The sequence below is a fragment of the Cyclopterus lumpus genome, chromosome 10, assembly GCF_009769545.1.
Source record: "Cyclopterus lumpus isolate fCycLum1 chromosome 10, fCycLum1.pri, whole genome shotgun sequence".
Taxonomy (NCBI): Eukaryota; Metazoa; Chordata; class Actinopteri; order Perciformes; family Cyclopteridae; genus Cyclopterus; species Cyclopterus lumpus.
This window is the reverse complement of record NC_046975.1, coordinates 6,379,994-6,396,282: the sequence shown is the minus strand read 5'-3', so window position 1 is coordinate 6,396,282 and position 16,289 is coordinate 6,379,994. Positions and strand designations below refer to the sequence as shown.

Sequence of the window (16,289 nt, the reverse complement as noted above, 5' to 3'; positions counted from 1 at the left end):
TTATTTGTCTGGAGGGGCTTCTCTTCGTTCGGGGGGAGTGTGGCACAAAGTCTTACATTTGTTTGTGTTCAACCACAGGATCAAACACACTTTGCTGAACAACTTCACCTGTGTGTGTGTGTGTGGAGATTAACAGTGGGCAGGGATAATGAGTAAACAGCCCCGTGTGGCGACTGCAGGGGGACCCTGTGTGTGTGTCAGAGAGGCCTTGGCTGGAGGTGAGGGTGGGGGAGGGAGGGTTAGGTGGGGGCTGCCGTGCTGCAGTGTCCGCCAGCACCAGTGGCCATTTTAAGATGTGGCAGTATTAGCGGTGACCACTAGAAGACGCTGTGTTTACACGGATAGTCCGGGCCAGACAGTGAACGCGAGTACGGTGGGCCCCTGCTCCCATAGTGACACGCTCACGCGCGCACACACACATGGAGACTTACGCACTCACGCACGAGGTATCTGGCTGCGTGCCAGATGCAGTGGAGGGCTCTCACAAGAGGTGGAGTGGACTCCGCCGTCCCCGCGTGAGGAGTCACCTTTAACAGACAGCTCCACAGTGAGAGAGGGGGGACGTTATATATATATATATATATATATATATATATCTTTACTGTACGAAGAATATTTGTGTAGTACGAGCTTTTAGGAGGACATTAGCATGTCGCCACACACTTTGACTGCTAATTAGCAAGAACTCTGGTTAGTTTGTTGAACATGAACGTAGTTTATAAAGTATTTAAATTGTTCCGTTTCATTTATTCATAACCACTTAATAACGTGGACCTCGTGTTGGAACAGAAGCCGGCAGCTCGAGTTCAGCGGTCATAACCTCGGAATAAGGTTCTCCTGTCGTGACACCGACTTCCGGTGTGGACGCTGCTGATAACCCAGACCATTGGAAAACAATGTCGCGTTCACTTCTTCCGTGGAGCTGTGAGAGCAGTCGTCTCCCACATCACTCACCACAGTGACGTGGATGCACGTGCGCTGCTGCTCCGGATGAACGGGCATATATATATATATATATATATATATATATATATATATATATATATATATATATATATATATATATATATATATATATATATATATATATTTACATCCCTCTCTTTTAATGCAAGTCTTAGTCTCGCCGTCACCGACGTGCCAAGACAGGTGTTTTTATTGAAGTTAATTATACATAAGTGAAGTGTGATTGTGCTCTCTGACTGCACATTGACACCAGTGCTTCCCCATCACGTGCGCCAGACAAAACATATGAATGAATTGGAGTGCTTATAGCCTCTAAAGACTATTTAGATGCAGCTTTAATTATTACTACTATCATAAATAGATAATAATGTCCATGTAATGATACAAAAGAAAAGGGGATTTGAGCATAATTCTGTTTATTTGTGTGCATATATGAATAGTTCTTAGTGTTCCTGGTTAACATGTTGGGTACCTCTAATCGTGACACTGCATCATAAGCATTATTGCTTATTTGCATGATAACTGTTCCTGTAGCAGTGACGCCCAATAATACGCGTATGTGTGTGTGTGTGTGTGTGTGTGTCGTGTGCGCTGGGAACCGAGATGCATATACAAGCTGGGTTTAATGTGTCCCCCTGTGCCCCCCCTCGCACCGGTACGTTCAGAGCGCCCCCTCGGATACCATGGGGTCGCTCTGACCACGTCGGTCTCGGCTGCAGAGTCCACTTCGCATTTTGAGCGACGCCCCCAAATTCCGTGCAGAGTGTTTGCAGACCCTCCGGGACGGAGAGGTGGAGGAGGAATCGGCAGCTCCGCCGTCCATAGACGCTACAATCACCACGCCATTAGTTCATGACTTCATCACATGTTTGACAGGAGAGTTCGGCCCGCAATTCGGAAGGTAAGCCCAGACGCTTTGCCAATACTTCCCGGTTGATTTGCGCCCGTTTCGCTATTTTTTTGTCGCCTTTTTTCTCTCGCTGCGCGCGGCGCCGTGTCGCAGCGACCACTCGGACTGTGGTCAGCCCCGTCGTGGCGTCGCTCGAGCGCCCGTCTTCTTCGGTAACCTTAATCGCGGCGAAAAACTATCGACCGGGCGCCCCGATCGATCCGCGCAAAGGGTCCGCGCCGCTGACGCGTAACAACATATATGAGCCGCGGTTAAATCGCCGGGGTACATTTGTTACAAATGTGGACATGGAACACAGCCTGGTCTTTTTTTATCCACAGCAACCGCATCGTTGCGCACCTCGCTCACTCGTCGTCGATACCAGACAAAAGACAGCCTGTTTTTTTTCCACGGTCCTCTATTTAGTCCTTCTCCGTTCGGCTTAAGCTTTGGCTGGCACACATAACAGCAGTCGTCAAAATGTATTTGAAAAGCGCGCTCCACATTTGACCTGCGCATATGCGCATATCTTTGCATATTGTTGTCGCTCTGTTATTGATTGCATTGATATACCGTGAAATTCTTAAAGGGATACTGCCTCCTGTATGCGGAAATCACGGGCAGAGCCATGCTCTGTGTCTGATACATAACTCAGTTGGTCTCTATTCAAGCAGTTTGTTTAATAATAAAAAAATGTACATAGGTATATGTTTGTTTTTCTCTTTAAAACGCGGATTCTGCACACACAGATTCTCTGACGGTTTTTCAGTGGCTCCGGCTGAGAAATATCCCAGAGTCCCAATCTCCTGTTTACTCTTCTTTCTGTATTCGTCCCTCCAACATTTCTATTCTTAACCTTCCTCTCTTCATCCCCCATTCATTTCTCGCTCTCCAGGACTCTGAGGCTGCTGCAGAGAATGGGAATAGGGACACAGGCCAAGGCTTGCCATTTTGGCTGAAGTAACAGCAGGACGGTTGTCAACCCCGCATCGGCTTCAATCCCCTTCTCCCTCACCTCTCTTCCCACACAAACACACACACACACACACACACACACACACACACACACACATACATACGGACAGACACCCCCCACACGGAGCCACTGCTATGTCCACTGCCGTAGACATCGCTGGCCCTTCCTCCCCAAATCAGGCCCATAGCAGCGCTAAAATCCCCAATGCGCCTCTGAGACCCAGCCTTAAGCGCTCCAACCACCCCTACAGCCTCTCCCATTACATCTCCACCCCTTCCCCGGCCGTGGACGTCAAAGGCCTGATCCAACCCTCCCCGGCACAGCAGCGGGCTGCCCAGCCCGCGCACGCTAAGCCCCGCCGGGCCCCCTCCTGGCCCGACATGTGGGAGTCGCCCAGCGGGCTCCACCTGGCCCACGCCGCCGAGCTGCTGATGCGCGCCGGGCTGCTGGCTCTGACCCCCGCCACCACAGAGCAGGCCGGCCTAGGTGCGCAGAGCAGCCAGCCGGTGAAACGGGAGGCTGTAGAGGTAAAGGGGGACGGGGAGGGAGGTGGATCGGGGCCTGAGGAGGAGGAGGAGGACTCCTCTGGATGTGGCACTGACTTCCAACCCTTCCTGGGTGCCTGGTTCCCCTTCAGCCCCACTCTGTTCCCCCTGGCCGGCTTCCAGATGGGGGGAGGCCACTGGAGGAGTGCGGCCATGGGAGCTGAGGGCATCGAGGGGCTGGTAGCCGAGGGCTACTCACCCGGCTCTCTGGGCGGCAGCAGCGGCGGGAGGAGGAAGAGGAAGAGGTGCGGGGAGTGCGTACCTTGTCGGCGTCAGACGAACTGCGACCAGTGCAGCAGCTGCCGCAATCGCAAGAGGGGACACCAGATCTGTAAATACAGGAAGTGCGAGGAGCTGAAGAGGAAGCCAGGAGGCCCTGGGTTTGAGAGCAGAGTGTCTGGGTTTGATCTAAGGGGCTCCGACTTTACTTTGGGTCTGGCACAGGAGAGAAGCAATGGCGCCTTGGATGGATAGTAATGTACGTGGGGCAGCATTTGTCAGAGGATCCCGGTTGGATGATTGTTGAGGAGCTGCAGCTGATACAAACACACAGGACACCATGTTAACACACTCGGACTGTGGTTCAGAGATCTTTGGATCTCGTGTTCAACGAGGAGCTGCAGCTCTGTTTGAGAATGTCCACACTCGTTTCCCATCCTTTCTTTTGACAATCAGTGAATTGGAGAGGAGAGAAAGAAGGATACCAATGTGTGTCAATATTTAGATGGCGACAAAAATGCTGTAAATAGACTGTAAATATCTGGAAAACATTATGTCTTTTTTTACATCCCTTTCCAGTTTGGATGTATTGTGTTTCAACTTAAAAAAAAAAAAAAAGGAGCCAAATGTTTTGTTTCTAATGGGGAGTTTTGTTTCTGTTGTTCTGACGTCACTGCATCAGTAAGAAATGAATGAGTTCAGCCGAGGCTAAATTATTTCATGTGCAACTTGTACTGTATAGCTCTGTTTGACCTTTTGAAATAAAAGAAATTGGCCATGTGTAATTGTCTACAGGCTGGGTTTATACTAGTGTGTGTGTGTTTGTGTGTGTGTGTGTGTGTGTGTGTATATTTAATTGGGTGTATGTGTCCGTTAGCCTCCGTGTTCCCGGTTGTACACATGCACACGTGTGTTCGAATGTGTGTGTTTGTGTGTGAGGTTGTGTGGATTATGAGTCACCTAATGGTGTGGCTGAGAGCCTTATCGCAACCCCACAGACACACGCACACAAACGCACCTACACGCTGCCTTGGCAAGTCCGGTGCATGTGCTCAAACACACCAAACCTGACACGCACACACGCAACAACAAACACTCCTCTATTCACACACTGACGCAATTTCCCTTTTTATTCACAAGTGTAGAGATCACATGTAGACACACACACACTACCACGTTAAAAACAAAATACACCGGCAGCTGCACTGAGGCTACAGGGTGGGTTTTTGCTTGTTGCCGTAACGATGGCTGATGTGATAAGACCTTCTTCCTCGGCGCCACACTCCAGGGGACCGCAGGGAAGACGTAACCATGGCAACGGCCGGCCCGAGGTGTCACGCTATAATTGGGCCACGGCTGCACTTCCTGTGTGCCTTCAGTCAGGGGGATCGCAGAGGGACTGTGTGTGTGTGTGTGCGTGTGCATCTGTGGGGGTTGAGTATGCGTGCGTGTGTGTGTGTGTGTGTGTGTGTGTGTGTGTGTGCGTGTGTTTGTCAGGCAGGGAGAGAGAGAGAGAGAAAGCACAGCACGCCAGCCAACGCAGGACACTGCCAACTCATGGAGAAAAGCAGCGAGCTCCAGCATCATGCGAACGCAACGCTCCCACTGAATGAGGAACACAGTCTTTTAGTCAAAGTCCACAGTCTAGTGTTTCTTCATCTCCCAGACAAAGGGGGAATTTCAAATTCTTGGATCTGCAGCTTTTTTTTTTTCCTCACTCCCCCTCTCTCTTCGGTGCCTTTCTAGTGATTTGGAGCTTAATCCCCCCTCCCTGTTCTCGTCACGCATGCACACACCACACACACACACACACACACACACACACACACACACACACGCTAGCACACACAAACACACACACCGGAAATCTGTGTCACCCGCTGCCCAGCAGGTCCAGTGACTCCCTGAACGCCTGCAGTCTGGCTCCACTGGCCTGCAAGATGGCAGGAGAGAAAGGGAGGAGGGGGGGCAGAAGGAGGGATTGAACGGAGGACAGAGAAGAGGAGGGGTGGGGGGAGGGGGGTTTGAGAGGGAGAGTTGTGGGAGTGTGGGGGGGGGGGGGGGGGATAGGGAGGAGGAGGAGGGGGTGGAAAGCGGATCTAGGGAGAGGGTGAAGGGAGGTGGGGGAGAAAAGAGACTGGTGAAGGGCAGAGAGGGAGAAGGGGGGGAGAGGGAGAGGGAGAGGGGGTGAAAAACTGGGAGAGATGAAAAGCAGGCCACAGGGGGAGAGAAAAGAGAGAGAGAGGGAGAGAGATACGCAGGGAGGAGGACGGGGAGATGGACAGCAGGGGATGAAGATAGCGTGGGCCAGACAAAGAGGGAAGGAGAGACGAGAGGGAGAGCGGCGGCGGAGGCCGAACGAAACGCAGTGAGACGGAGACGCAGGGAGGGGAGAGGTTAATGACGGATGCATTGTCCAGATAGCCGGTGTGTGCCGTCACAGACCCCTGTGGAGCTTACATATGTTAGCACCAGCGGCCCTGCCCACTCCGGAGGGAGAAAAAAAAGAAGAAAAAAAACTCCTCTCACACACACTGCAGTGGAACAACCTGCCAGCCCAAAGGCAACCTGCGCTGGAGCTGGGCGGACCCTCACTCACGAGCCAGACCTTTGAAATTTTGGCCACTGCATCTGCTCGGAGACACTGTGTCTCATTGTGAATTTTTTTTCCTCCTTCCCCTCGACTGGCTGTATCCCCAGTGTTAGAAAATGTGTAACAGCTTTGCAGAAACAGCATCTTTCTGAGATCACTCCTCATTACGCCCTCTGTAATCCATTTGTGTTCACTTTTGTGCACGTGGGAAACACGGTACCCCCAAGCGGACACACAATGGTTTCTTACATCTCTGAAAAGCTCAGGCTCATCTGCCCTCAGGTTATATTTTGGTGACACTAGAGTCAAAGGGGACTCTTGACCTTTGACCCTTAAAGCTGTTAAAGGTGGATTGAGAATAGACCGAGCCCGGCACCATCTACTTCTGGTTTGGCCTCATGCTACCACTGAAAAACGAGCACAAAGACTACTCAATGGGTTCAAAATGTAACTTACTGGTACAAAGTTCCAGTCCTTTGCGAAATTAAAAAGGAAACTTTCTATCGGTCCAAACCCAAACTCAGAAGGAGAAAAGATTTAGCTCTCTGAACATTCTGACATAATGAACCTCAGGCGGGTTCACACGGTGCTCGTTTCGGAGGTAACGTGTACACAAGATTCTGTTAATCTTTAGCCTGCTGCTGATTTTTAAGAAAGGCACAGTGGTTCCAGGAAGTTAGGCAAAGCGCGGCGATAACGTCTGCCTGCAGTGATATTTCATAACGGCTTCTTTTCATGCCACCCCATGATGTGGAATTGATTGTTGCCGGTGAGTATGGAGTTACAAAACATTTAATTAGCATTATTCCCACCTTTAGCACATCAAGACCTGAGCAGTAATGTCAGTTACACAAGGTATTTCACTTTGATCTGTCTGGTGTTCGAGTGAATCATTGATGACTCAAATAAATACTAATCAATGGTATTGAATTGCATCAATGACTAACCATTTGGCAAAAAAAAAATGGCAGCCACTATTGATTTGACACATAATCTCAAATAATGCAGGCTATTGAGAAAAGCATTGACATGACATGAGCTAACCTATGTATTTTTCATATTCAATCTCCTCTCATCCCAATACAGATTCTCAATGTCTCCAAAGGGGATCTGCTCATTCACACTTCAGTCATTAATGTGTGTAAAGTAAACGTGCTAGCAGCGTTAGCTGTCCCAGTGGGGCTTTTAGCTCAATGCTAACGTCAGCATGCTAACATGCTCACAGTCACAACGCTAGTGCGCTGACACTAAGCATGGATATTATGTAGTTTAGCATGTTAGCATGCTAGCATTGGGAGTGTCTTTAGTTCAGGTGTTTGGTCATCAAATGGGGGAGCATCAGACGGTCATTGTTATCAACAGAGCCTCCTTAGTAGCTCTAAATGTCTTGATTGACTTTAAACTGTTCTGGAGATGAACATACGACAATAAATACATTTAAACTTAAAAAGTGTCTGTCCGTTATTTTGTGACTTGAAATGCAAATTTCATTTAACATTTTGTTTTTCATCTAATGAGTTTCATTTGTTTAAAGGGGAACGTTCCGCACGAAAGCCCGGAAACATTTGCATGTCCTCTGTGTCTCTGGGGGAGTTGAGTCCAGCCTGAGGGCCATGGGATTTTGAAGGAGGTGGGCAATCCTACGTGTGGCATTCTGGGAAATGTAGGAGCTTGACCCATATTGTTACTAGTTTGATTTTGACCATTTCTCTTTCTTTCTTTCCCTATACGTAATTTGTCCTTCACAATTAAGCCTCTACTTTATGCCAAAGTGTATGTCAGGTTATTTGTTAAGATCCAAGATTAGATTATTTATTTGTCAGTGCCCACTGTCGTACTAATGTAACACTCACTACATGTGAGGGTGGCGGATAGGGACGCTCTACACCGGAATTAAACACAGCAAACGGTTCACCTTCACGGTTTTACACACCGTTGCAACTCGAGTGCCAAATCGAATGACATCACCACTTAGGTGTTGTTATTCATTAAGTACAGAGCTGCTAACTAGCTCCTGACTCACTATTCCTCTCCACAATGACTTCATTTAGAAGATGAGATAAGACACGCTTTATGGGTCTCAGAGGCACGGTATCTAATCCTTGTTGTTATGATCTTTGAAGTTTACTATCATGCAGGCACACACACGCACACACACACACGCACACACACAGACACACACACACACACACACACACACACACACACACACACACGAAGGAAGAAAAGGAAGAGGCCAACAGAAGTGCTTCTCGTGTCCTAACTTACCCTCCAGACTCTTAACACCTACAGTAAATAGAAGCATCACATGCACTTTCTTACGGGACAAAGACGAGCGCTCCAACGCGGAGCTGGGAAACCCAACACGGCCCTACTATATATAGCGGGGCCTTTCACTCTGTGCATGACTGCTCGTGTCGAGTCACATGATTCAAGAAATATGGGTGGACACACACTCACACACTCTCTCTCACACGCACACGCGCACGCACGCACGTACGCTGTTCGCCCACGTACCGAGGCGCGTCCACGGAGGCTGCGGGTGTGGAGCTGGTGAGGGAATGAGAAGTTTTATTGAGTTGGCTCTGACGTGTTGCTTCCCGTGACCTGACTCCCATTTGCTCTGTCTCCCCGAGCGTCTCGCGCTCCGTCTCGCTCTGAACCACATGCTAATCAGCTCTCTGTGCGCCCCGTTTGATCTGCGCCGGGCTGCTTTCTGACGCATCCCACTGAATAGATAATCATTGTGTAAGTGACCGCTCCTCTGTGTCTTCCCCTATCAGCAACACCCCCCCCCCCCCACCGCCCCCCCCCCCCTGCTGAATGCACGCTATAAACATATGAACAGACTCAACTGTGTTTGAAAAAAAGAAATCAAATCAGTCGCTCAGTTACATTAATTTGTTATTTTTTCACACCAAAAAAAGACATAGAAAGTCATTTGGGAAAATACCCAACACAAATACAAGTAAAAGGTATATTACAAGGGTTATTGTGCCCAGGAGCACAGCTTTAGCAGGGAATTAGTGACCAAGTGAAGGGAACATGTGACCCAATCGGTAACCTCAGCTCAAACCCTTTAAGATGAAGTAACTGCTACGTCTCTCACGGTATCACGTGTCCTTACAAGAAGGATTTGCTATTTTCCGCACATCTGATGTCCCTTTCGTGCTGCAGTGCAGTCGCTGGATTTGTCCAGGGACAACTTTACCATTCTTTGAGATCTGCACTCCGGCACACTGGAGTCGAATTCAGACATTAGCCACGAGGTTAGAGTGCTGACTCCAAAAAAGTAGGAGTGTGTGAGGTTGTTCAAATCCCTGTTGGCTGATCAGCGTATAGGAGCTCTTCGTATACGCAGCCCATTTCCAAATTCATGGCAATGCAGCCAAAAGATGTTAGCTTTTAAGGGCCAACAAGTCAATTTTCTTCCCCAGCCAAGATTACCACGTGACCATGACCAGCCTGTCCCCTGACTTAGTCCAACCGGTCATGTGTTTCATTAACTGGAGACCTGACTGAAGGCAACAACAAAAAAGGCCCCAAAAACAAGCAGGAAGTGAGGATGCTCACAATGGAAGTGTCTGTTGATGTCTGTGTGTCGCAGAACTTGTAACGGATTACACATATTAAATCCGATGCTTGACAAAAAAGACATTCTCATTAAAGCGTCACCTTCCTTGGTTTCCAGAGCTATCGGCCACAAATTGTGGTGTCTGTTGTTTCCGTTGCCGTGGAGATGATCGAGTTGTTATCGTGGGACATCAGTATGGATTTTCCGTCACATGGTAGCGGTTGTGTGATGTGGCTGATAGCTGTGGAAAAGCCAAGTAAGTGGACCATGTGACCAGAATTTAGTCTCAAATGGCTATTTCCAAGGTCAGGAATTAACCTTCAGGGTCAATTAACTTGTAGAACTTTATCAAAGCTCGTCTTAATCTATCAAATTACTTTTGGTCTTGCGAGTCTACAGCCGTGCTTCGAGCTACATGCTAAGGTCAGCGGGTAGAATGCTCACAAGGATGACGGCTACACATTAATCTGGTGTCATTTTTACTACGTTCACCATCATAGCAGCATGTTGGAACGGTAATATTTGCTCATTAGCCATGAACACAAAGTACAGATGGGACTGCCAAGAGTTATTTGGCCATAAACCACAATATTGGGCCACATGTTGGCACTAGAAGTAGAGGGAGTCATCCAGTCATAGTTGAGATATCTCAGTCTGGACCAAAGAATGAATATGAGTGAAAAAGAGCCCTCCTTTTGAAAGCACGAGTTAGCTAATTAACCTCATAGTTATTGTTTCTTACTAATTCCAGTGGGCTGGAGTCACCAAATCACCATTCAATTGCTGTCATTGTGCGAACATGACAATGATTCCCCACAACCTTGGATTGCATCCTGTTCACTCATTAAAGACACTCGTCATGTTGAAAGCAGACATTTAAAGGGCTGGTTCAGGTGTCAGGAGGCACGTGTGTGTGTGTGTGTGTGTGTGTGTGTGTATTCATAGGTGAACATGCAAACTGTTTTTGGAAACCAGTCAGTTTATTATTTAACATGAATTCAGTTCTTTCATTTTGTCCCCCAAAGAAACCCTGCACCCTTGTTGTGATTGATGAAGTGGATCGCTCATTGGTGTTGAAACAGTGGCGAGTTACATTTAAAACAGCTTCAACGCTTTTGAACAGCACAGAAGGATATGATTTTTCATCAAACACATGTTTCCTCTGCTTATGACGTGTGAGGAGGAAAACTTACCATGAACACTCATTTATCAAGTACAGCACAGTGTTTTTCCACCTGTATTCAACAGTGTGTGTGTGTGTGTGTGTGTGTGTGTGTCTCTGGACATCTCTCTGTGTCTGCCTGTCAATCACACAAACGATGTGAGCGAATTTGAACTCGGCAACATTAAAGCTGCTTCATTTTCTCATTCAGGTTGACTTCAGGTGGGACAAAGCTTCCAAGTCTTTCTTCCCCCCCCCCCCCCCCCCCCCCGCTCAGACGTTTCTCCGTCTGCGGGTCGGTCCGAGCACCGTGGTCCTACATACAAAAGTGTATCAAAAGTGTCACCGCTCAGGTTCGAGGGAGGATCCTTCTCTCTCTGTGTCCTGGGCCTGGTCTATCAGTGTCTGCCTCGCTGGACACGCCTTCAGTTTGAGTGGATCAAGGGCGCGCTGCCTTTCTGTAGGTGGGCCGGCTTGGTGGGGACGGGAGGTTTGGTGTTGGCCGGTGTGCTGCGAGGATCCTCTGCGAACGCCTTCCTCAGCTGCGCCACGCGGCCTCCGAAGTGCGACCTCTCTGAGGGAAGAGGAAGTTCATCAGGATGTATTCCCCTGAGAGCTAATATCATATCAATGTCCTGCATGCAGTATTAACAGCCCCTCTCGTCCAACACAAAGCATCCGTGTTCGGTGTAACTGCGTTCAGAGGGAAATATTGCACTCCACTACATTTATTTGATTGTAACCTCACAAACACATTATATGATTTATGAAACGAGCTCCACCTCGACCGGCAGCAACATTCAATTATGTGTAGATGTTGATGCATTAGTGATAATAATCCAATAATAAACTGTAGATTATAACACTGCAAAGGAGAAATACGTACTGCTGTTGTTGTGCATTGTATGTAATAGCTATTCATTTAGTTTTCATCGCTTAGTTTGTCTTCCCTTATTTTATAATTAAAGTACTCTGTTAGAATGTTTGGAGCGTTGTGCAGTGGTGTATATCTACACCGTGGCAGTGCACCTAACTAGTCTGTAAATGAGTCTACCTGCATCCTGTGGGCCGGCCCTCTCTGTCTCTGACAGCTGGGCCTCGAGTGGCGCCCGGTCGCCACGGCTACCGAGATGGGGCTCGCTGAGAGGCGTCCAGTCGCCGTGGTTGTCCGAGCTGCCGCCCGATTCACTGTCGCTGTCCTCGGCGGGGTCCTCCTCGGACCAGTGGTCGCGCGGGGAAGCCGGGTCGTCCTGAACACAATTTGGACAGGTGAGATTCAGACGCGCGGCTCGTCGTACCCGCCCAACTCTAAACCCTCACACCAACACGTGCACTCACGACGACAACTGTGAGGGACAGCTCTTCGTTAAAGCCCAGCTCCTGGGCCTCTCTTCCTGACAGCAAGTCTGCCGTCTGGATGCCGTGCATTTGATCAGTGTGGACTCTGGAAGACAAAGGCCACCATGTTCAGGCCCTCGGGCAGCCTTTGAATCAACCCCCCCCCAGCTAGTCATAAGGCAGATAACTTCCATAATCCAATCAGGACGTGGAGACGGCTCGCTGACACTCTTTAATTATCAAACTCAAATCGCAGTCACGTCATTTGTTCCAGGAAGTAAAAGCTTTATTATGGCGCGATTTAGAAACGCTACGAAACAAAGCCATCGCTGGAAGAAACGAAGGCTCTTATGAGAGAAACTTTTACTTCCCGTTCAAATTGAAATAAAGAAAATTGAACAAACAGACGCGAGTTTTGCATTTGATTTACACATTCTGGATTTGTGTTGCTTGACACAAGTCGTCGATTCTCATTATCTGCACTCAATTATTAATTAATCAACCTACTGCTGCAGAAATAAGTGCTTTTAGTCAAGGACAGCTTAAGGTCCTTTGTGGGTTTTTTGTGTGTGCCTACCTGTTGTTCATGAGCCTCTGGAGGAGTTTGGAGGACCTGAACTCGTCCACCTCTCCGATCACAATGACGCTCACGTCTCCGTCCCGACCCAGCAGCCACCTCACATGTTTGTTGTCGGCCGCTGCAGAAAGAAAAGAGAAGAAGAAGAAGAAGAAGAAGAAGAAGAAGAAGAAGAAGAAGAAGAAGAAGAAGAAGAAGAAGAAGAAGAAGAAGAAGAAGAGGAAGGGTCAGCTTTCTGTCTCTCAGTACGCTCTCCTTGTTATTCTGGCTTTCATCCAGAAGGTGGCGCTGTCCTATCAGTGTTGAGCTTGAGAAAACCTCACACAGCAGCAGCAGTGGACTTCGCTGTTCCTTCAATCTTTCAATTGGAGCAAATTATTCGTGACATAATTTCACATATTGACGATTGATAAACCAAGTTTAAATAAAATGGATCATTACAGAAGTTAATAACAGGGCTACGTGGTTCACAGAAACTGCCTCAAAAGTTGGATTTTTGTGTGACAGCGCATCTTCTCTTTCTCTCTCTTACAATTCACAATGCATTGTAACAGTACAATTTATGTAATAATGCAATTCATTGCATCTTGTTTTTGTTTGCTTATCTTCAGACCATAATAATGATGTATTCCATTACACCCACACGAGTGCGTCTTTGTCGTGACCTCGTCATGACTCAGTCGGCAGAAATAACCCCCAAGGTGCTTTTTCCATGACACCTGCTAAAAAAGAAAAAGGTAAAAACACCGCTCATGACATCACTGATCGGGGTGTGGCCTGAAAGTTCAACTCTCAGGGAGCTGTACAGCAGCACTTTCCATCCAATGGGACCTCGATGCAGATTTGGCCTTTAAAGACGCAGTCGGCCACAGATGCCGTAGGAGTCCATCAGCTCCTGACAGTGGACCGACTACACAGATCTCTAAGAAACCATGCAAACAAAGGCCGCTCTGTTTCCTCTCCATATTTTGGGGAATGACTCGTGCTAGCCGACGGTCACGCGGGCACATAAGGGGGACATTGTGTGGACAACCTCAGTCTGATGTCACCTGACCAGAGACCATCTCTGACATCAGTCACGGTCTGTCTGCTCAACGCACCTTTGTGTTCACAAGACACGGAGGCCATTTCCAGCGCAGAAGTGCGGCGTCTTGTCTTCGTGTGACAATAGTTGTGTGTGACATTTATGGGGGCCGCGTGCACACGCAACGATTGTCCTTTTCCCGACACCGGCGCTAGCTGACACACAGTGAAAGAGGACTAACTGGATTGTATGTTGTGTAACACGAACACGCAGACGACACACACTCTCAGGTGACATGGGGCACAGATTGAGTCAACAAAGACGGTAACCTAATATGCAATTTAAAGCGCGGCGACGCCCCAAACCGCAGGGCTTACTCAATCTTATTCAGCCTGTAGAACGTTTCGACAGGCGGGGATAGAAGCTGTCTGTCACACACACACACACACACACGCACACACACACACAGATCGTGCATGTGCGGAGGCGATAGGGTCTTAGTGAGTCAGAGAAACACCTGGACTGGAGGAAAGGTTGGTGAAATGGGTGAGACTGGAAGCTAGAGGCTCTGGGCTCGATCACTTTGTGTGTAATTCAAACACATTAATCAGATTGGTAACAGGAGAGGGTGTTACTCAGAGTTGAGAAGATTTCTACTCATTAATTAGTTGTGAAAGGGCTTGAGTGCACATTCTTACGACATCTGAAATAAATAGCTCAAATTAGTGTGAGTGAGTGTGTTTGCAGGCCCTTCAACGTTAGCCATCGACATAGAAATAGTAGTAATAGTGATTGATTGTAGTTACCGAGCAGCTACTCTTTATATGGACTTTTTTTTTTTTAAATGTGTGTGCTACTTGTTTACGGATTAAACAGGACAAGGATTAAGAAAAATACAGGTCATGCATATGAATCCCCTCCAGCTGCATCCCACCTCCACATACCTTTTAGACTAGCAAACAAAGTCTGTGGGAATTTCTAGTTTCAAATGGAAGATTTAAAGCTGTATTCATTTATTTGACCTACAAAGGACCAGTGTGTAGCATTTATGAGGATCTAATGGCAGAAATGGAATATAATATTCTTAAATGTGTTTTCATTAGTGTGTAATTTGAAACAAAACATTGGTTGATTCTGCCATGTTTCTACAGTAGCCCAGAGCGGACAAACCAAACGCTGCTTCTAGAGAGCCTTTCAGGTTTTACGTGGCCTGAAGGCCTCAAAAGCTCTCCAACACGCTTGGAAGAGAGGGGTGAGCAGAGGGGTATTGAGTTGGTTGCATTCTCAGACCTAACCACTAGATGGCACAACATCCTCCACACTGTTCCTTTAATTATGCTGTTTTATACACTACCAGGATGTTATTCTCAGGACACAACATGTATGTGTTGTCTCAAAGCATTCAATTTGAAAGATCTTTGATCTGAACATGAAAACCAAAAAAGTTAAAGTTTAATATTTTGGGAAATATATGTCCATTAAATATTAAGCTCCAGCCAGCAGCTGCTTAGCTTAGCAAAAAGACTGGAAACGTAATAAAAGCTAGCCTAGCCTCGTCACAGAGGCTCCAGGAAGTCAGCTCCCACCCAAGAAAATAGGCCTGACTAATAAGCCCCGTAAGACAGCAACTTATTATGTTTACACTAAACAAATAAATCATATTAATTAGTGAGCTTTAGAGGTGCTGGTTACCCTCAAACAGAGCTAAAGCTAGTTAGATGTTTCCCGTCTTTATGCTAAAGCTAAGCTAACCTGCTTGAGAGTGGTATTAATCTTACCATTTAAATCTCAGTAAAAAATCAGAGGCATGTTTCCCAACAATTGCCTCGCAGGTGACAGATTTCACATATTATCTTAAGTACAGAGAATCGTTATGATTTAGTTGTGACGCCTGTTTTACCGTCAAGAAATGAGACCGTGTCAGAGAAGCCAGCAGCTTTAATCTCCTTTCAGAGTTTTGTTACTGCTCTTCAAAACTGAAGACCACATTTCCCAGAAACCCTGATTCTTCCTCCTTCAGTCAGCGGGTTCCTCTTCTGCTCTACTGGGAATCATACTCCTCCTGTGGTGTAATGGAATGAGATGTGCGTGTTCTCTGTGTACTCCAGTGTGTCACTCTACCTTTCTTTGGCCTGTCGCCGTTGTCGCTTCCTTCGCTCTCCTCCGTCTCCTCCGTCTCCTCCGTCTCCTCCGTCTCCTCCTTCTCCTCGCGCTCTCTCCAGCGGCGTACCTGCTCCTCTCTCATCTTCAAGAAGAGGATCCTCTTCTGCTCCTCACTGAGGGCCTCCAGAACCTCGGGCTCCACCCACATGTCCTCAAGGATTTTAGCCAGCATCTTGCCTCCTTGTTCCCGGTTGTCAGAGATGGCAGTCACCCCCCCCTCCCCCCCTCTGTCTCTCCGTCCGGCGGGTCGAGTTTCAGCGGTG

At 47.8% G+C, this 16,289-nt stretch overlaps 2 protein-coding genes across 4 annotated transcripts in view; one reads left to right on the top strand and one right to left on the bottom strand.

Annotated features, from left to right (window-relative positions):
* The first annotated feature begins 1,192 nt into the window (after nt 1–1,192).
* On the top strand, nt 1,193–4,380 carry cxxc5b (CXXC finger protein 5b). The gene is made up of 2 exons (XM_034543983.1): nt 1,193–1,867; nt 2,751–4,380. Exon 2 carries the CDS (start codon nt 2,966–2,968, stop codon nt 3,848–3,850), a length of 885 nt encoding a protein of 294 aa, XP_034399874.1. The 5' UTR covers nt 1,193–1,867; nt 2,751–2,965; the 3' UTR covers nt 3,851–4,380.
* A 6,341-nt stretch (nt 4,381–10,721) lies between these two features.
* The window catches only part of zgc:92242 (uncharacterized protein LOC436899 homolog), a 10,087-nt gene continuing 4,519 nt past the window's right edge, over nt 10,722–16,289 (bottom strand). For all 3 annotated transcript variants that reach the window (XM_034543824.1, XM_034543823.1, XM_034543825.1), the window contains 5 exons: nt 15,985–16,289; nt 12,840–12,960; nt 12,263–12,368; nt 11,979–12,174; nt 10,722–11,498 (listed from right to left, as the gene is read on the bottom strand). The exon at nt 15,985–16,289 is cut by the window's right edge and continues 177 nt beyond it. In XM_034543824.1, coding sequence (XP_034399715.1) covers nt 11,350–11,498; nt 11,979–12,174; nt 12,263–12,368; nt 12,840–12,960; nt 15,985–16,198 — 786 coding nt within the window. In that variant the 5' untranslated portion in view covers nt 16,199–16,289 and the 3' untranslated portion in view covers nt 10,722–11,349. The remainder of the gene's footprint in view (nt 11,499–11,978; nt 12,175–12,262; nt 12,369–12,839; nt 12,961–15,984) is intronic.